This window comes from Anser brachyrhynchus, assembly GCF_964034855.1.
Source record: "Anser brachyrhynchus genome assembly, chromosome: 2".
Lineage (NCBI taxonomy): Eukaryota > Metazoa > Chordata > Aves > Anseriformes > Anatidae > Anser > Anser brachyrhynchus.
The window spans coordinates 44,008,403-44,029,907 of record NC_137695.1 but is presented as its reverse complement, the minus strand read 5'-3'; the positions used below and the strand labels follow the sequence as shown (position 1 = coordinate 44,029,907).

Here is a 21,505-nt window from a genome sequence, read left to right as displayed (position 1 = left end):
CCTTCCTGCCATGAGCTTGGTTTACCTGCAGGTATGGAACTGAAGAAACTTTAGGCAAAACACACGTTTGTTCCGTCTGGGTCCCGGCTGTTCACTGGTGTTGGAGGTTCAGCACATGACAGAAGCAACTTGTGACTTGCCAAAGGCAAAATGATTACACGTTCTTTTATGGCATTGCTTTTCTGCGTTTGTGCTTTTGCACTCTCTGGCTTGTTTGTGTCAAACTTGCTGGAGTCGAAGCACTGCCTGAGCTGTGGCTGGCAGGCTGAGGTTGCACAGGTCCTGGGAGCAGCTGCAGAAAGCTAGCACGGTCTGCAAAGGATGTTTTCCAGTGGAACAGTGTCAGTAAGACACAAATGACAAGCAGAGGAGCTTCCTGTGCCTGGATTTTGTTCTAGTAGTCGGAGCCAATATTTAAAATGATGATTCTCTCTGAGTGCCGCGCTTCTAAATTCTGAGTGTTATTTAGACTTGTGTTGCTGTACAGCGTTAGGGGCATATTTTTATGTTGACATTACTAGTAGCTTGTTCCTATTCAGTGCTTTTTCATCATTACATTCCAGATCAATTTGCAAGATGTGTTGTTATTGCCTTCAACACACAGACAAACTAATAAATACAGCTAGTAATGCGTTGCAGTTCTCCCCTCGCTGCCCCAGGGTGAGGGTAAATTGGCTTAAGCTCATCTCGTTGCTAAACAAATGCTATTACTGTTTGTGTGTCAAGGCGATTTTCCTGATTTTGCGAAGATTTCTGGGGTCTAAGTACTTCCTGGGATGGGTTATTTTCAATCCCTGTTGAGGAAAAAAAAAATCAAAGTATAATTTCTGCTTTTAGACAGTTATTAAATTGGATATAAAGGAGTGTAAAACTCTAATAAAAATATAATACCCAGTTGGCATTGCCTAATTCTGTGTGCAGGGTTTACATTGCTGTTTACCTGATGTTATGTCTTATATCCCGTTCTTTGCCATCCTAAAGACCAAACTACAGCTATGGTGGGGGTAGAGCTCTATCAAGAACCTTAGGGGAAGCTAAGATCTTCTGATCAGACACGGAACTTTCTTTGTAGGTCCAAATAATATGGGAATTTTCTGCTGCTGCTGCTGCTTTTGTTGTAAGGAACCTTTACAGAATGAAATAGAGTTGCCAGCAATTTTCTCTGCATCGTAGAGAGTTTGGTCTCAGCGGTAGCAGAGAAGTGGCCCCTGATTGATAATGCAAGACTTTTGCAAAGGCTACGTGGGAAACCAGGCATTTTGGAAAAAAGGAGTAAGCTTCTAGGAAATTTCTAGGTGACTTCATTAAGCCCAGCCTGACCTCCCCTTTTGCTCCTACCAGCAAATAGTGGGTCAGAAGCTAGCAGAGAGCAGCTGGTGGTATCTGACTGAATGGAGAGCCAAAGGGCCCTTCGGCCATGCCTAAATGAGCACCCAGAGCATTTGGTGTGGTGGGGGGCTTTTTTGTTTTGTTTTCTTCAAGAGAATGTGATTTGTTTTCAGGTTCAGCAGTTTGCTTGGCAATGAGACAGAATAAGTAATCCAGACAGATTTTCTGATAGGCCATTTGGCACCGTGAAGAACCAGAGGCACACATTAGAATTAGGTGATTTGAAAATGCTTGTTTGAAGAAACTTGTTTCAGAGAGCAGGCTTTTCTTAGCAGACGGTACCTCCTTCAAGGCAAGTTGCACGTTGTGGAAGTATGTTGTGATGGCAGTATTTGGTCAGTGTCTGTCAGGCCTTATCAACGAGCTTTAATCGTTTCACCTTCAACCTCCTCCTTACCTAGGTGTTCTTCACTTGCTGGAGCATGAAGAAGAGTATGTTTTCACACTCCCCAGTGCCTATGCTCGCTCGATACTCACCATCCCGTGGGTGGAGCTTGGAGGGAAAGTCAACATCAACTGTGCCAGGACTGGCTATTCCGCTACGGTCACGTTCCACACCAAACCCTTCTATGGAGGGAAAGTCCACAGGTAAGGGAATTACTCTTATTCTTGTTGACCTGATACTGGATTTCAATGGAATAACTTACTTTGACATCTGTTCGGTTCCTCTATTGGACTGTTGTGTAGAAAGATATCTATTTCTTTTCCTGATAGTGCCTGAGGTGACTTACAGCTTTAGAGCGCAGTTTATTGTAGTTACACATTTCATGTCATTTAGCCAAATTAGATAAATATCTCTTGTTGAGCTAAAGTCAATGTATTCTTCAAGGCATTTCCACCTGTAAAAATTGCTGTCAGGTATTTAAATGGCTTGCCCTGTGTTATAACCTAAATACCTATGCACAGAGTGGGATCAGAAAAAATGTATGTAGAAAAAGTAGTATTTGTGCTACACCAGCAGTTGCTTCTGTGCGGGTGGTGTTAGATGAACTGATGTTGCAGGTGGAGCCAGCTTTTATTCCTGTAAGGAGCACTTCACTGCCCATAGTGGTGGCTCTCTGCTGGCGCCTTCCAATTCTGCAGTGAAATTCTAGGTGAAAATACTGCTGATCTGTCTTTGGCTCCCCTTTATAAGGGCGTGAGGAGGAGCTCTGCAAGATAGCTTGTCTTACTTCCATGCTCAAGTTGGTGACTCCATCACTGAAATGCAGAGCTCTCTTCTAGTCCTGCTGTGCACTGTGGCTGTTTCCATGACTGTGCTGCCTGTTGGGATGGTGCGTTCAGTTATCTAATATCTTCTAATATCTTCTTCCATATGTGTGTCAACCATTTAAATATCGTATTCAGGCAAATACCAACATGGGCTGTTTTGATGGGAATTTTTCTGAAAGGTGTAGATTAATAATTGGTGCCCATCAAAATAAGTGAACATTGGGGAAAGTTGTGCTATATTAGTTTAATCATTTAAAAACTTATCTGAGTTTACTTGATATGGATTACTAAAAGCATGTATGCGTTTTCATATAGACATACACACAAGAAACTCTTCCCTGTTTCGGTTTTCTAGTCCTACCTATCTATTTTGCTCACTCCTAAACTAGTTCCTGAGCCATTGAGGTGACTTTAATACTGCCTCACAGCAGCTGTGAAGTAAACGTGCAGATTTAAAGAAGAAAATAAGGATACCTGAAGTCTTTGACAGGTGTCTGACACCATTAGGTTCAGGTGTGAAAAATGAACTTCAAAATCTTGTACTGATTATTTCACATGAATGTCAGTTGGTTTTGGTTGTTTTTCAGGCTGATGAGATAAGCAGTTCTGGGTTTTAAGCTGGGTTACTGCTGTGCTTTGGGAGAATGTGGTCCCAAAGTTAGTGCTGTGTTAGCAGAGCTTTTGTAGCTTGAATCTTTTGGGGGACAGTGCCTTTATGTTTGAAAAACTATTTTGTAGATGTAAAACAAGTGCATGTAGCCTGCAGTGCTAGAGCTTTCATATGCTGGTAATAAATGGTACCAGTTATATCTTTTGTGGCCTTTTTCTTTTCCTTCTTGTATTAGGGTTACAGCCGAAGTGAAACATAATCCCACTAATACCATTGTATGCAAGGCACAGGGGGAATGGAACGGTACGCTGGAATTTACGTACAGCAATGGAGAAACCAAAGTGATTGACACCAACAAATTACCCGTTATCAGGAAAAAGATTAGGCCAATAGCAAAACAAGGCCCCCTGGAATCAAGGTAAAGGCAGAGGCATTACGGTATTGTGCTGCTTAACCTCGGATGAAAACAGAGTGGTGAAACAAATTCCTGTTATAAATGGCTTGGTTCAAAAAACCCCTGCTTTCATATAGCATGTTAATCTAGGCAGAAAGAGCTGAAGCTGCATGTTGGTTCTTTGGTATATAAATTACATTGCCGTGATGTATACATAAATTTTCTAGAGGAAAAAATGCTCGTATGCATTTTAATGAGTATTTGGGAACTGGTGATCTACATGCTTCTTCGATTGTAACATGGTAGTCAAATTAGTCAAATTGTTACAGATAATTTTGCATTTTATAGTTCACGCTGGAACTTCAGATTTTATGGATTTCATATATATACGTAATATATAAGCACACAATATATATGTATAAAAATGTAAAATGTGATGTGACACATAAATACACGTACATACGTGTTTTTAGGCTGTGAGAACTCGTCATATGCCTAATTCTGACTAGGTACCTTAGAAAAAAACTTTATTCGCTGTCAATAACTGTTTACATTTATCTTCAGAAGAATCAATATTTTTATTGAATTTAGGAACATTTTATTGGAGGATTTAAAAAACATGAGTAAAATTTAATTTTATAATCTGTAAATATATTTTTATTGTACAAAGGTTCATCTTGAGCCTTTGTGCAGGGTCAGATGTTATTTTCTACTTTCTGGACATGCTTGTTTATCACAAACCCATATTTCAGTGTAGGTTAATAACAGAGTTGGAGTAAATAAGGAAACCAGCAACTCTGCAATATATTTGTTGTGTTTTTGACACTAGATAGCAAATTATAATTACCCAGTGTTTCTGCAGGATATGTAGCTCATCAGATTGTAAACAAACTCATCTAAATACCCTTGGAAATATGTGAAAGTTGCAGTCATTTTCTTAGTATTTTTCATGGGAAAGTTGTTGCTAAGCTAATATAGTGTGAAGAGGCATTGCATCTGAATACTGTCAGCCAGGTGAAAAACAAACTGGGTTATATACTGATAATTATCATCAACTGGAAATACAGTGTAGACCTTGTGCATGCTGAGTCATGTATGTCAACTATTTGTTAATAACCTGGTGGGAGCAGCCAGTGAGTGTCCCAATGTAATGTGCTCTTAGCTTTTGTCTAATGTTCCCTTAATATTTAAAAGTTATCTCCAAATAAATGCAGAATAGATGTTTGTCATTTGGGGGTAGGTCATCAGTAAATAATGTGAACGGGAAATGAAAGAGAAAATCCATCAGCTTTGAGAAAAATGGTGAGGTCATAAAGAGTCACGAACATGAACAAAAGCCATGGAGAAAGTTAACTTGCATGGTAAGTTCCTGGAAACTGAGCGCATCTGAAAATCTGGTCCACAAATGAATATCCCTGTGAAAGTGGTGGTTCACAAGCCTCGCAACTTGCAGAAATGGCTTGGAGAACGCGCCATCAGTCTGACCCTTGCTGTGCTACTGGTCTAGCCAGGCACCAGGCTATGGCAAAAGTATTCTTACTCTGTTGCTTTTGTTCCTTCCCAATCACACAGGCACCTTTGGCAATATGTCACCAATTCTCTGAAAGAAGGTAATATTGATGCAGCAACAGAACACAAGCACCACCTTGAAGAGAGACAGCGAGCAGAGGAGAGGCAACGTATGGCTCTTACAATGCCCTGGAAACCAAAATATTTTGCCAAAGAGGTACTTGTGTCATCTTTTCCTTAAGGGCCTTAATAGCATCTTTGTGCACATGGTGGGGTGCTAATACAAATGAACACGTTTGTGTTTCTTACCATGGGCTAGTGTTGTTATATATCACTGATTTTTTATTTTTATTTTTAGTAGAACGTGGCTTTTAGAGAAGAGCAGTGGATTATTCCATGTTTGTTTTGTACACTTGTTCACCTTCCTTCAGTTAGATTTAATTTAACAATTAATTTTTGGTATCTAATGTTAGGCTTTTTACCTTGAAACCCATGTTGCTTTGCACATGCTCTGTAGTCACATCTCCTACTAATCTTCTTAGCATATTTAAGTGAACATGCTCTAGGGATAATTGTCCAATGTAAGTAAGCATGGATGTCTTAAACAGTCTTGGGTTTTATCTGCTTGAAATTAGATAGATTTTGCTAAGTTCATCTTTGTTCTTTCTTAGAGGAAAGGAGAAGCAAGTAAGACTTTGAGAGAATTATTACATGACTTTTTAAGTGAGCCAGCACGTGCATCTATGTAAACCCGGAGTTCATCTGTTGCATCTTCCCATTGCTTCTATTCCCCTTTGGAACTTTTTTCCCTTCTGCCCAAAACACAGAATTTTCAGATGACAGGGATGGCTTTTTTTTTGTGTTGATTGGTGGTATTTTAGCTTTTATGTGGAGATATACAATATGTATAAATCTTGTTTGTAAACTCTCCCTAATTTTCTTACAGGGCGATGGTTGGCTATACTTGAATCCTCTCTGGAAGACCCTTTGACAAGATACAGGAGATCTTATTTTACCTTAAAGGCATTAAAAGGAAACAGTATATAACTTGTCAGATGTCATTCAAAAGGTTCTGTTCTCAGAAGATACAAATGAGAAGCTATATACTGTGAACAATGCATCTCAAAATAACCACAAGCTCAAGTTTATTCAGGAGCCATTTTGCGTGTATGGATACACAAACAGATGTGCGCATGTACATATATACACATATACACACACAGTATGCATGTGTGTTTGTGTGTGTATTACTTACACTACACGTAAAGAAAGTAGAAACACTAACAGTGATTTAAAGACCTTATCCTCTAAATGTTCGGGCATAGGACTCGAGCTGGAATCGGCTAGGGTTCCCTGAGTTGTGTGCTTGCAGGATCAGGCCCTAAGCTAGTATTTAAAAAAAACACACACTTTTTTATTAGTACTGGTTAAGGTTTTCTATTTTTCACTTTTGCCAAAAAAGTTTTGCACTTAAAATGTGACGTCACTTAATGGCAGTCATTCAGTCTAAACAGTCATCGAATAATTCACCTCGACATGAGAATGACACATTGACAGCGCGCTCTTTGGGATGCTGATTTAAGAGCATGTTTCCTGTCACTTACGAGTATGAATTTTCTGCCGCCAAGTAGCAATACCTTCTCAAGAACACTGTTCGCACTAACCCGCTGTGTCCTCACTTTTGTTTGTTCCTACTTCCAAACGTTTAATTGGTCTCCAGTCACTTGTGAGCCAGCTGCTTTTGGTCTTGCTGTGTGATGTTCTTTGGCTATTGCCATGCCAATGCTTTTGGGTTACACGTTTTGCTAAGTCCCTTCTGGCAGACGTAGCTGTGGTATTCACACTTAGTTTGCCTCAGCCTTCCACCCTGACGTTGTCTGTGTCTGAGGCACCCCAGTTCACAGCCTTGCCTTCAGAATTAAACCACTGCTGATGCATTTTCGCTCACGTGCCAGGCTGTGAGTTGAGGCGGGTGAGGCGGGGTAGGAGTCCTGCTCTGATGTGCTGCTGTGATGGGTCTGTGCCTCCCCCAGCAGCTGAGACGCTGCTGCTGTGCATTGCTGCTGTGAAATGAGAGAGCCCTTAATTCCTCCTCGTTCAGGCTTCGAGCAGACCTGTGTTTTCATTTCTTTTGCTTTTGGCCCAGGTGATTGCTTTTGGATGGTTCCTCATGAGTAGAGACAACTAGCCTTTTCAGATAAATGATTTTCTGATGTTAAAGTAACGATTTAGTAAATCACTACTGAAATAAGAACTTTATTAATGAAACGGGTTGTAACTTGTTTCATAAAATAAAGGAGTAAACAATCCTGTAGCTTGATCTTGCTTTGTAAGATAACCACTGTGACACTAAGAAAGTGGATTCTAAAAATGTGCTAAAGCTTTGCTGCTTTTTAGTTTGTATTTGTTAAAAGTGAAGATGTTTTTGAGAGAAGTGACAGCAAAAGGCAAGTGTAAAATGTGCTGACTTCTGCTCAGTGCTTCTTTTACAGCTCCCCATAAAGAAACCACTATATTTCTAACATACAGTAGCATGGATGCTTACTTTTCTGTAGTACTGATTAATTTTGTGCCTTTTGTCTGCTTTCTTAATACAACAGCTGTTGCTTTATAGATACTACACTAATATATGTAGGTTAAAGGACTGCTTTTATCTGTTCTTGTCTTGCATTTTATAATACTTTATTTTTTTGCTAGATACTAAAATATCTTAAGCAACCCAAAAGGCTAAACAGAGGTGTGTACACAAGGCTACATGGCATTAGTTGTTCATTTGGATGTACTTAGCAGATCTTTGCATTTAGAACTTCAGATCCCTGTTTAATGAGGTCTGTGCTCCCCCTTTCCTCCTAAATGCTATTTTGTCTGCTTGTATATACTTTTTTTGCACATTAGAAAGATTCATGTTATAAATTATTTAAATCCTATTTTTTAAAAAAATGCGGGCTGTATGAGCTTGGTTTTGTAACTGACACTTTTTTTAAAACGGAAAAATCTTATTTTTAGGTATAGTTGATGTTTTTCTGTAACAACACCAAAACGATGCTGTTGTAGTTATCACTGAACTACTACCAAGTATCATCAGGAAAAGGCGTACCTTATCACCTGCAAGAATTACTTTACAATGGATCCGCTGGTTTAGAGGTTAGTCTGATACGTAACTAGAAGTATTGATACATTTTGTAATGTCATCACCAAGAACACTCTAAGTGCAGAATGAAACACATGCAACATTTCCTGCCAGAACTCTGACTTCATACACCAAAGAACAAGCCACACACTCACTAACAACAGCCATTGAAAACCTCTTGTGAGGCATGCAGGACTGCGCTCCTGAAAGAGTAGACCTCTTTCAGCTTTGGCGGTGTGACTGTCGAAGCTACAAAGATGTTGTAGCGTTATTTTAAGACAAATTTTGAATAATTTTCTGTTTGTAATTTATTGAAGATTTTTCCTGGCTGCATGGTTGGTTGTTTCTGCATGCCGAGAACATTCCACTTGTGCTCTGATAAATGTCTTGTTTTGATGCTGTGAAGAATCCTCTGATGCCATTACCACTGTTTCTTTTCCCAAGTAACTTGGGAGAGGTGAGCATAAAAATAGTCCTTTCGTTAAAGATCCTATCAGCAAGAGATTCCAGAACAAGATCCAGAAGAAGTGTCATTTTATTTTTCTGATAGTTACGTGTTTAGTATATTTTACAAGTCTGAAAAGTAAATATTCCTAAGACTTACTCTGTAGGTTGTTCCAATAGCTGTCTTGGACTTGCAAGTGATTATTTTCCTTTTCAAGTAGCCAATGTATACACTCGGAATTGTAATGTAAGACCTTACATGTACTTCATTTTTTTTTGTGCACACCTGTAGAAAGCCTATGCAACCTTTTTTTTTTTTTTCTTAAATTAGAAATGTTCAGAGAGAAAATTTATACCTTTTATCATTTAAAAGATGCTCTGGCAGTCTCTTCTGATTTGCCTTCCTTTCATAATTTGTGAATTTAAGATTACAATGCTCATGAATAAAATATTTGTTTCATTTAATAGTGGGATGCCCTTTCTCTTTCCATTGAAAAAGTAGCTAACTGCTATCATGTATTCTCATGTCCGGGAGCATAGTACAATGATCAGGGCATGCGTGATCTCTTTTCATGGCTCATGTTTTTATTTATTTATCATTGTTGTTGTTGTTTTTATTTTTAGCTCCCTGTTAATACTGTCCGACACCATATAGGTTTTAAGTCGGACAACACTACAGCGGGATAACAAGGCTGGGTAGCATCACAGCTTTTGGAAAGTCTGGGGAAGGTGTTCCTTACTGTGTCACATAAAAGAAAGAGGTTAGGATGTTTCCTCGATTCGGAAAATAATTTCATTTAAACTAATTCTCGATTAGGTACCTTTTAAAATACAACTCTAAATGACTGCTTTATTGGACACTTGCATGGGGAAAAACATGCTTCACTCTTCCTGGTCTACATTTTTCAAGCACTGGAAAACACAGATCTGGTTTATTTTAAACATTCACCCACATCGTTGGAAAGTACCATGCCAGAACACTTTGCTTTAATGCAAAACAGCAAACATCGGCTGTAAATGAAACAGGAAAAGTTGCGTTCCTTGCCTGTCACGGCATTGCTGCGGGGCCACGGCTTAGAGCAGCGTACACATTTGGTTTAAGCACATTGTTGCTGACAGTTTTAGTCACAACCAAATAGGATTTAATTTCAGTTTTTACTCATGGTGGGATTGATATGTACAGAGGACCGTGTCAAAGCAGTGAACTGTTTTTTCAAGTGTCTTGACATTTAACTGTTGGCTCCCCATTTTGGAATTACTTCCACAAGTCAAAATAATTTCTTGTGGGCTAGCCAACAGTACTGGTGCCCTCATTGCTTTCAGTAGTAATGACTAAGAGCTACAGAACTTCAGCAGTACTTGCTCTTAGGGACTGCAGGCTTAGTTTATTAACAACTGGAGGTCTGAGCCTGGCTTAAATATTTTTTTTCTTCAGCTTTTTACTATATTGTTGCAATTATGCTCCAAAATCTGCAACTTTTGACTCAGTAGAGCACCAGAAGGATGACCTATAACTAAGGAAACAGCCAAGTATGGAAGGTAGGTTGGGCAATCATGCCAGATGCTCGTGTATTTTCCTTTGCTGGTACAGGTATGGTTCAGCTCTTGTAGCGTGATGAGCTGCAGGTTAGTGCAGCTGAGTACTTGTAGGATGCAAGTGGCGAAGCAGGCACTGACACAGCGTGCACAGCTGAGGCACCAAGGAAGGTCATACCATGCCTGCTGTTTTTTTTTGGGTCATTTATTTATTTTTAAGTGGCTGCATTAATGATGTCAAAGCAACTTTTCATTTAAATGCAGACCAGTAGCAGAAGCCTTGAAAGCAAATTAGACTTAAGACCGTTCAGGTAAGTAACAGTCAGATTTGGGCCCAGGCTGGCTAAGACTCCTGTAGTTACCTTCTTATTGCGTTAAAAAAAATGCTATAAAATCAGTATTATTTCTGCTCTATTAAAGAAAGTACTGACAGCTAAACTGGGAAATGTATTTTGAAAGAACTGTAAAAACCTCTAAGGAGGGAAGGGTACTGGTATTTTTTTTTTTTAATCAAGGCTGCGTTATTGCCAAATGAGACTGACCAGCAGCGTCTATTCAGCTGACTTTTGGATGTTCTTTCAAATGTTTGCTTATTTCTACTTCTGTTGAGGAGACAGGATGCACATTTCCTTGGAAGAAGCAAGAAACTACACCAGCTTGAACTTCTCTAGATGCTAGCAACATTTGCTGAAGCTTGTGTTCCCTGAAACTATTTACAGCCACCTTGGATTTCATCACAGCAGGGGTCCTATATTTAATATAACATCCTTCCAGCTTAGATTTATTAAGTAGCTGCTGTGGCTTCATTGCAGCGATTTCATGAGGTCAGCAACTTTATAGAGTTTGAATGTCTTAATTCATTACTAGGACTATAAGTACCATGTCACCGCGTTAATCACAACAAAACTGACACAACACCCTTAACACAAAAACTTGAATTAACTTTATTTTCCCCTACAGTCAACAACTGGTCTGCATTGAGCTTTAAAGCAACAAAATAAAATGAAATCTCCAAATGACAAGGGGCCAGAAATCCAGATTTAATTACCTCTGTGAAAATGTTGCAGCTGTAGTATTGGTCTGTATAAACCACTTAAGTCAAAAATGAGTTCATAAATCAAAAAAAATATTCTACACCTTGGGAAAGAAGTCAGCAGTAACATTCTCAAAAGAACACTGTAAATTTACATTTTCTTCATGAAAGGTACATACTATTCTGCATTTTACATCAAATTACTGATGTAAGCTTTGTTTCTATAAAAAGTTACAACCTGTGGCAGGAAAACAAACTGCAAAACCCTTTCTTTCATTTTATTAAAAGAAAAATTTCAAGTCTGTATAAAGTTTTCCTATAGCTGGAAAGTGAACATGTTCAGTCTCCATTTATATTATCTTAGTGCATTTAATCTGACAGTTTTCACCACTTGTTTTCTTAAAAAAAAAAGTATAAAAGACAGACAAAGCAAATAGCGCTATAGCAGGAATTTCTTCAACTGATTTAAGCACTCTAAATAAAAATGCAGAGAAACAGATTTCCAGAAAAACTTTTTTTACCCTCACAAGAGAAGGCAGTGAGGGGGGGGGAAGAGGTTTGCAAACCCCCTACAACTGATAGCCACAGAAAGGGGTTCTGTATACCTGTCAACCTTTTTTTTTTTTTTCCTTAAATAGGCTATACTTGTTTTATCAATGTAAACATTTACCTAAAATAGTTTAATTTCTGTTCTGAAGCACCAGCCACTGTATGGTGCTCAGTTATACATTACTATAGCATTCATTACTGTCATTTCGGATCTTTCAGGAGGATACAAATTTAGCCCTTGTATCTACAATGTGCAAGATTTGCCTTGTCTACCTTATGAAATGATAGTGTAAGGCAGCAATACTGCAATCACATATTAAACAAAAGCAGCTTGTCCCATCTCAGCTATCACCCAATTGATATGTCCTGTCAGCTCCTGTGGAAACTGCAGCTTTGCTTCTTACACTCCAGATCAAAACCAGCCTGCAGCAAGAGTAAAAGGACGTTTAAAGAAACCATTGCAAAGTAATAACGGGAGTAACTTATTTTGAACGTTTAATTTCAAAGACAGCTCTATTTCCTCTTAATTGCTGAAAACAAGTCATTTTAGATTTGACCATTCCAGTTAACATACTGCCACTATTCAGCTGAACAGTGTTTTCCAAAAAAGATTGACAAGTATGCATGTGCCAAGGACCAAATTACAGGGTTCTTTGGTGCAGTCAGTCCAAATTCTCAACAGATTTGAAGGATAATATGTACCAATAAAAAAAATGCTGCTAGACTTGTATAGCAGCTCTGTCTTGCTTCACATTACAAATCTAAAACAGCTGTTCTCAATAAGCCAATATTTTTAATCAGACATTGCCTGAAAAATTTTGTACAATAATCTGGACCAATGATGGTTCTGTACCCTCATGTTGCTGTGAAACATGACTCGAGCTAAAGGCAAAGACTGGTTATCTCAAGGACAACTGCTTCGTATTAGCGATCAGAACAGTGTATTTAAACTGTCTTCCTGTTGGGTCTCTTGCCTTTCTTTAAAATTAGTTTATTCTTAATGTAGCCACGCTTCCTTTTGGAGGTCTAAAAAGAAAAACAGAATACAATGTATTAGTTAATGATTTAGTCTTGACCGCGTTTTTAATACTGTGCATTGCAATGCCTGCTCTTTCTTTAGATTTATTTTTAAAGAGCTTAACGGGTAAATCCTCAACTAGGTATTATCCATTTATTATTTTTAAAGTTGGGATTGTTAATTCATGCCCAACATTTGCTTTTGTACAGGCTGTACTTTTGCAAGCCCCATATACCAGATATGTAGATTTATTTTCAAAGCATGTGCTGAGGCAGAATTAATAATTAACCAACAAGATAAAGCTCAAGTAGGCCAAAGAGCAGAAGTGATAGAGAGCATTAGTTTTGTTTGGAAATCCCTTCTTTTATCTTTTTGCACTATTTGATTCTCTTTAGAAGTTAGTGAGCTAGACAGTAATACTTGCTTGAAACAGTATTTTTCAAGAAGTAAGAGAAATCGAATGATCACATTTTAGTCTTTAGTCCTCCGCTGTCTGTAGGTTAGTTAGCTCCTTCTGCTCTTGTGTTGTTATCAGTGGATTTTAGATTCCTCTTTTTTTTTTTTTAAAGGTGTTAATGGGGGGAAGCATTAATGTTAGTCTTCACTAATATTAAATTCAAAGTTGCATAAGCACAGTTAGCTCCTGACAGGTAGTGCTTGCCACAAGTCTGAAAGTAGGCAACTCCCACACTTACTGCAGTTTGTTGTGTCTACCAGCTGGCTCTATTATGTCAATTAAATATGACTTTTTTCCCTTTTTACTAAAAATCATAATATAATAATATTTTTAAGCAAGACACAAACTAATACACAATACTCAGACAATGTTATTTCTCTGAGTTTGAGCAATTTCACCCTTCACATGGAAGAGTGATTTGAGATGGACTGGATTTCCAGTAAGGAAGCAACTGTTGAAAACCTGCGGCTACTACGGAGCCTTCAGCACATTTTTAAGAAATCTGAGTTTAGCCCCACGCTCTTTGCTGGTCCTCTGATTTCTTAATGGGAAGCAGAGCAGGTTGGTACTGCAAGAGTTGGCGATGGATCAGAATTAGCGTCAGTGTTTATCCTGTCTTTAGGCAGGACTGAAACATCCACAGCTTAAGTGTGGTCAGTGCATCTATCACTGATAAATATCTCTCTTAAGACCAGAAGTTACACTGTAAGTGGCTGATAGGTGTGGTAAAACTTCTGATTTCTTTTTAAGGCAAGTCTAGCTCCGTTGGCAACTCCAAATACCTTAAATTTTATGAGCTTGCAACAAATCATTTAAGTAAGCAACTTTTACCATTAGGAGTCCCCTCTAACATTCCCTATTTGTACTTCCATGACACGCAGCATAACATTACTGCCTGTACTAATTTAGTTTGTTACATGTTTGTTTCTGACAGGATTCTGGAATTCCTGTTGTGACATACGTTAGTATGTATAGAAATCAGGTTTTGTGAAGGACAGGGCTGCTAAGATTCTCCCAAACATCCCTGATAACAAATCTTTCTTACTAGGCTGAAGAAGCACACCACAACTACCGCTGTTAAAAACATTAAGATGACTTCAAACAGGAAGCAGCCAGACACTAAATTCCATCAACAAAAAAATCATATTTAATTTATTTCATACAAAAGTACCATTTTTAAACTTCTAGGCATCACTACTTTCAAACAAAGTCAGAAAGCAACTTCCACATTTTTTACTTAGTGAGCCATAGTTACTGAAACATGAATTGATGTACTTTAGAGATTATACTTCCAGTTACATGAAGACTTAGGAGTTGTAACAGCCAGTGACACACTCTATTTCCAGTTAGCATTCTGCCTAAAAAAATATCTAGCCTTGTGTCTTTACATGCTTGTAAGTTAAGCAGACAGTAAATTAACAATTATTACCAGCAGGCAGGTCTGATATTGGACACTAACATGAACAGTATCCATAACATTCTGGCTAGTGGAAATACATAATTCACCAGCTATGTGATGCACTGTTAAAAATAAACTGCCATTTCCTGACCCCTTTGAAAGACTTCACTGGGAACCCACCTTCTTTGACAAATACTTCTGTTTCGGTACAATGTTGGTTACTCTAAGTTTATGATCCAATGTCTCCCTGTTGTCTAGTTGTTTCACCTTGTATATTCTAACAAGCCAGTGCTCTGAGGTAAAGGCTTCCTCCAGATGTTTAAATTTAATGTCCTTGTTTCCAATCTCAGCATTTCGTGTACGATCAAATCCTGGAGGTGTCCGAAAATCCAGCTATAAAGATTAAAGATTGCATATTAGTCGAAGATATAACCCAAAACATGCATCACTGCAAACTATAGTACTTCATACCACATGACAACAATTTCCTCTGGTCTAGTCAAAGGATGACACTTCCCCTTACACTGGTTATTACTACACAGAGAACTCTCACAGTTATTTTTTTTTACAATTGAGAAAGACGAAAAGAAAGTCTCATTCCTACAAACAATGCAGAAGAGAGCACTTAAGTGTCTGAACAGAAATACCACTTCTACATTCAGAGATGGAACTACTCAAGCAAAAACCCGAGGTACAACAGGCTACGGTAGCTTTTTAGCACAGCTGCTCATGTACTTGCCAATCTTTTATACTGCTGTAGTTTGCACTTTCATGTTTTTTGTACAATCTGAAATAGTTCATATGAGGCTTATCAGTTAAATTTGATCCTTGTGTTAAGAATAAGATCCATTAAGCTCAAAATTTTAGCTGAATAAAGTATTCTTTTGCTAACATATCAAAATGATGAGCCCTTGGGGCAGGGGGTGGTTGTGGAGGGAAGAATAGGAAAGAAAAAAAATGCAAACGAGGCAGATTTAGCTATGTATGTGTTTGATGATCCCAAAGGGGACTGACAACTCACTCAGAGAATTATACCCTGCCCTTATTATATAGTGTAGTGTTGCTTAATACACTGATGTGACTTGGATAGGAATCAGGTAGTTTCTGACAGATACTAAATCAAGTAGTTTCTGACAATTAACTGTTTCACTTATGTTGTAGAGAGCTTTACATTTGGTTTTTGTAACAAGAAAACAGAAGAGTTAAAGCTTTAGTGAGTGCACTGCATAATGGAATTAAGACACTCATCGGAAGCAAAGCAAAGGACAGCAAAAAGCTAAGCACAAGTCTTGGTTAGCAGCACAAGTGCTTTTGTCTAGAGGGTGTATGCAGTAGAACACGTGCAGACATTATAATTGGTAAAGCAGACTCTTACCTCTGATTCTGCTACTACAAGCAATGCTCAATCTAAAAGATGGAAAATGCATCAAAATAACATTTGTTTTCTGATATTTTAATTACGATTCAGTTGAAGATTTTGCACTAACCTGCATCTCTCCAAATCTGTAATAGGACATTTTATACATGAGGCAGTTCAGTAAAGTTGGAGAACCTGCCTTGTCTACCCGGAATTCTCCCTGAGGAGTGAAGTAATCACTTTCCTTTAAAAATAAAAGAAGATAAAAAGAGTCAATAGAAACTAAACCCATATTTAAGGTCATTTCTCATTCCCTTCTCACAAAACAAAAAGAAAACAACACAACAAAATATTTTTATAAAAAAAACTAAATTGACATCTACAATTTAAAAGCTAATTCAAGCCAGTCTTAAAACAGAAAGTGATGGTGCTCATTAAAGGTAAAATTAGTTACAAACTACCTGATTGTAACCCAAAACCGCATGGAACCCACCTTCCTAAATCCCCTTTACAATCCTGCTACAAATTTTGTCACTTCACAGTAAGCAGTTACTGGAAAACTAATCTGAAAATGTAAAAGTAAGACATCTACCAAAATTATTTTTCAGAAATGTGAAAAGCACTGCATTGTAAGTACACACTGTCACTGGATACTTTGTACGTGCAGTGTCAAAACAAAAATTTTCTGCTGTTTTTGTATCTAGTACAAGATGAAACTATTCATGCAGGCTACTCCCTTAAGCCAGCACTAATTATCTAGGAGTTTTTGTTAGGCTTATGCAAATACTACTACAGATTTTTGCAATCTCTGAGATATTCTAATAACTTACTTAAACTCTGTGTAAGTAAATATTAACAGTTCAAACTCTGTAATAGTAGGAAAGAAGCTAAAGAAATCTGTAATACCAGCTGTTTAAACGTTCTGAATGCTCCTACTTTTTTTAATAATATGACAGTGCCTAGTGAGACACACACAGGAATTACAAAAGATATCCTGTACTTTTAGTATCATGCAAAAAGGTGAAAAACTTTTGAGGTTATTGATCTTTCAAAGCCATAAAAACTGGGTTACAGGCCTCCACAGTGTTATTCTTCTAGAAAAACAACCCCTAACACGTTTTTCAAAAGAAATTGCGACAAGTAGATATTTCCCTCCACTGTTGAGTACTACCAGAAAGGCAACAATGTAAATAAAAGTTAAAAAATAAAAAAAGTAGAGATGAAAACACAGAAATAACATGTAGTCAATAACACTTCGGTTTTCCTGTGAAGTTTTCCACTTACTCGAATATCTTTGGGATGCTCCCCCTCTGCTATTCTCACCATCCACAAGAACTTATTAATATCATCACCAGAGTAGCCAATGACACCACCAAAAATAATCAAAACGTAATCCACATCCAGGCTTCTCATGATCTCGTATGCTGCTGATTCATTTGAGGACATTGCCTTTCCCACCTGTATCATAGCAAAAAGAGCTTAAGTATCTGTATAGGAGCCCATTGTACGGATTCTCAGATCAATGGCCTGCAAGACCAAAGTCCAAGAATACGTATTTACCGAGCAGACCCCACATTTTCATTCTAGATAAAGAAAATCCATTGCCTTGATTTGGAAACCCCACAGCCCAACCTAAGTAGAAATATTTTCTCCTCTGTAAGAGAAGTGCTGCCTGTTGAAATGAGCTGTGCAAAACATAACAACAATCATTTTTCTTTTGTGGCAGCTACAGATTTTTTAAGTCACATCTTTATTGCCAGAAAGTTAGTATGGCAGAAAACACCTAATTACAAATTACTTTCAAAGCTTTAGACATAATCTAAAGTGAATAAATTATTTGAAATATTACTGATTCCCCCCCCCCCTCTTTTCCCCCTTTCCTTGATCTCTGTCCTTCAGTAACAAAGCAGCCACGCTGCACTGTACTCAGTGGTGTTGAATTTAGGGCAAGTTTATACAGAGAAAACATCAGAATAGAGCTATGCTTGAGTTAAAAGCATACATTGGCAAGCCAATGTTTTGGCCTTGAAAATCTCTTTAAAGCTGCATCTAAAACCTCTTCCAAAATGGTCATTTTCCACACTTAAAGAATTCACTTAAGTCAGTAACTGGCATCAGTTTAGTAGTTCTGTTTGCCATTGAATTTCTTAAAGTGTAACAATGTCTCACTGCAGTAGGAGGCCATAACTACAATATAAATAATATCGCATCCAAACTGGTAACATTCAGTTAACTCAAGAACTTAATTAGAAAATACTAAGCTTATGCTGCAATCTGTCAAAAAGATAGAGAACCTCAGTTTCTTGGCCACTGTCCTAATCGATGTGAAGTTATTCGTCAGATTCCTATTCCTGTGCAGGACGAAGTCAGCTGGCAAATATTTCAGGGCAATGCCTCGTTCAGAACAGAAGTTCAGATATTTGCCACAAAACACACTCACTTGTTTCCCTTTCTTCAGAAATGGAAGGAAACAGTGCCAGCAGTCGTACTGGAGAGAATTCTTTATTAAAAAACATTACTACTAGCTGCTGTAATGTGCATGGTTACTGTGCTTACGAAATCCAGGCGACTGTTCCAAGGTCTCTTTATGCACCTGATAGGCCTTGCCCTAGCGGGACCGGCTGGTTTAAACATAACATCTGCACTACAGATATTGACAACAGCAGAATAGAGCTATCTATAGAGTAGACAACAACATAGAGCTATCTGAGTTGAATGAAAGAAATTAAATGTAAAAGTTAAATGTTTTATCTAACTGCATATTTGAGGGGACAATCACATCCAGTCTACAACACTTCCATTTTTACTCAAACTTTCTCAAATTCCCAAGACACCTAAAAATTCATTTTATCTGGTCACTTTTCATAGTGCCATTCAAAATCCAGTCAGCAAAGGCACTGCTGAACTGGAACAATCCGTATTTGGATAGTGCTGGTCTAGTACTAAGCACAAGGGGACTGGTTACACGACTTGATGCTATCTATTCTCCCACAAAGAAAAAGAAGAGAAACAGAAGTGGAGGTGAAGTTCTGGAAACTCCCAGAAAACAAAATGGAGAACCCAAAAGGAGAATCAATCCCCTCCAGCCCCAAACCAATCTTTATAACAGAGTTCTAGGAGATGCCAAAACAACCCTGTTCCTTCCACCTGTTTCCCTCTCCGTGGGATTTTTTTAAATACCATACTATCTATCAACTGACATTTACAATTTCATGCTTGACTGAAATGTAAATGTTTCTGTGTTTCCACAGAAAGCTGCCACCCTTACCAGAGCTATGTGGCTGTTGTTCCAAGTGTTGTTATCAACCAGCGTTGTCCGGTTGGCCATGCCTGCTATCTGATAACCATAGTCCCACCACGACATTACTCTGGCATGCTCATCTGTGTTTTGTCTCAGCCAGTAGTAGGCTTCCCTGAAGTCATCCAGGATATTCCGAGTGCTGGGAAACAGAGTTCATTTTATTCACATCAGTATAAATGCTGGCAACAAATTGACTGCAACATGATAAATCTGGGGTCACAAATTAAGATTTTCTTATGTGCTCAACTTCCTTTGAGGGGTTCTGTCACCAGTTTGCACTCAGAAGTTTGACAGCTGAATGGCCCGAAGCCGAAACTGCTTTTAGAGATGTGACTAAATGCATTTCCAGTTGAATATATATCTATAAACAGGTTTTATGACTCAAATATTTTTTTTTTTTTAAATTATCACGTTCATTAGATTTGGATAGGATTACTTGCATGTACTCACATTAAATATTTTCTTAAATTGTATATATTTTTGAGAAGTATTAAGAGTTTTTATTCAGGTGACAGTTCTGCCTTAATATAATTAGAAGGCAGCAAAGCAGATTACAAATGCAAAGGAACTAGAAATACTTTTGCCCTTAAATTATTTTTCAAACCTGTGACCTTACTCACCCATCATGGTTATAGGAAGCGAGAACAACGCTAGGGCTGGAGTATGCATTGCTTGTTACCCAGGTACAGTGGACCGCAAACATCATCAACAACATCAGCATCAGCATAGTAACAATGTTTTTGATATTGGGACCCAGTCCTTCTTCTGTTTTTTCCTGTTCAGATACATGTTTTCTCACTTTGCCTGCCTAAACAAACACAAACATAGCTGTTAGGGCAACTTTAGTCATCCATGGCAATGGAACCGAAATGCCTTTTTCTTCACTACATGCACCTCGTAAGTGCTGTGGAATACTATAAAAATAGACCAAGTTGTAGTGTAAATTAACTACGTATGCACAAGAATATTCTGACAATCCAGCAAGTTGTATGAACAGATTATTCCCCAAAAGCCTTTCAGGAGAAAAAAAAATCTATTACATGAGGGCTACTGCATGATTTAGATTGGCTTAGTCTGATGATACCCACTTGTAAAGCAGAGTGGAAGAGAGCAGGACACAGATGTTTATTGTGAGGAAAAGGGGGAAACCCAGGGCTCATGCACTTTCCAGAGCTCGTATAACAAAGCCTAAACTAAAAACAAGAATAGTTAACATCATCTTCTTCAGGAACAGGAGAGTACACACTGACTTTCTTTCAGGACATCACTTAGAGCTTACTGGAGAATATCAACACTTATTCTGTATTTCAGTGCTAGTAATTCAGACCTTTAGTAGAATTTTAAATATCCCCTCACCTTATCATACAAGTTGCCAGGGTTCCTTTTGTCATCCTCATCGCTGCTGTCCTCTATTGGCGGATTTTCCCTCTTCATATCATCACCCAAATAACGCTCAAAGACATTTGAGAAGGCAATTGCAGACAGCATACAGACCACTGGAGTCAAAGTGAGCATCAGACGAACCATCACGCCAGCAAAGTAAACGGCACTGATTGCATACAGAGCAACTGCAGAGGGAAAAAATATCTACTGATGACATTTAGAAAGGAACAATCACTGTGACTGCACACATACACGCTCACCATACAACTGTTTTTAGAAGTGGGTTGAGCATCTGTGTCTATAAAGACTTGGACATGCATCTTGCATTGCATTGCTTTTTAATTTATGGAGATACAGTTTAATTAATTACAGTTTAATTAATGATTGTCCCTTTTGAGCCTCAAACCCTTCCTGAAATTAATCTTGACGACTATTAACAATAACACAACCACACTTTCATATTCATTAATAATGTGTCATAAGATACATTATTAGTGAAATTTAGTATCACACCAAAAATAGTACTGGAATAATAGGTAGCTTCATTTCGTTAGAAAGACCAAACAGCCCTAGACCAAACAAGTTATTAAATCTGAAAAAACAAAGAGCAAGTGTTAGAATCTCATATAAATACCAAATTTTAATTTAAATTAGAGATATCTGAACAAATTGGGGGCTTGTCTACATTATAATTCCATACAGACACATAAGGTGATACTGTGAACCCTATTCTGAAGCAAGTTATCCTGGATAGTATTAAAAAAAAAATACCACCACAAAATCC

At 38.1% G+C, this 21,505-nt stretch overlaps 2 protein-coding genes across 8 annotated transcripts in view; one reads left to right on the top strand and one right to left on the bottom strand.

Annotated features, from left to right (window-relative positions):
- The window catches only part of OSBPL10 (oxysterol binding protein like 10), a 121,991-nt gene extending 112,838 nt beyond the window's left edge, over positions 1-9,153 (top strand). For all 6 annotated transcript variants that reach the window (XM_080583025.1, XM_080583020.1, XM_080583024.1 and 3 more), the window contains 4 exons: positions 1,791-1,977; positions 3,447-3,629; positions 5,178-5,331; positions 6,061-9,153. In XM_080583025.1, the coding sequence (XP_080439151.1) occupies positions 1,791-1,977; positions 3,447-3,629; positions 5,178-5,331; positions 6,061-6,105 (569 nt within the window). In that variant the 3' untranslated portion in view covers positions 6,106-9,153. The remainder of the gene's footprint in view (positions 1-1,790; positions 1,978-3,446; positions 3,630-5,177; positions 5,332-6,060) is intronic.
- Positions 9,154-11,144: 1,991 nt separating this feature from the next.
- Positions 11,145-21,505, bottom strand: part of STT3B (STT3 oligosaccharyltransferase complex catalytic subunit B) — a 49,446-nt gene continuing 39,085 nt past the window's right edge. For both annotated transcript variants that reach the window (XM_080583018.1, XM_080583019.1), the window contains exons 10-16: positions 20,695-20,906; positions 19,959-20,146; positions 19,306-19,477; positions 17,322-17,495; positions 16,168-16,281; positions 14,861-15,073; positions 11,145-12,832 (exon numbers count right to left, since the gene is read on the bottom strand). In XM_080583018.1, the coding sequence (XP_080439144.1) occupies positions 12,752-12,832; positions 14,861-15,073; positions 16,168-16,281; positions 17,322-17,495; positions 19,306-19,477; positions 19,959-20,146; positions 20,695-20,906 (1,154 nt within the window). In that variant the 3' untranslated portion in view covers positions 11,145-12,751. The remainder of the gene's footprint in view (positions 12,833-14,860; positions 15,074-16,167; positions 16,282-17,321; positions 17,496-19,305; positions 19,478-19,958; positions 20,147-20,694; positions 20,907-21,505) is intronic.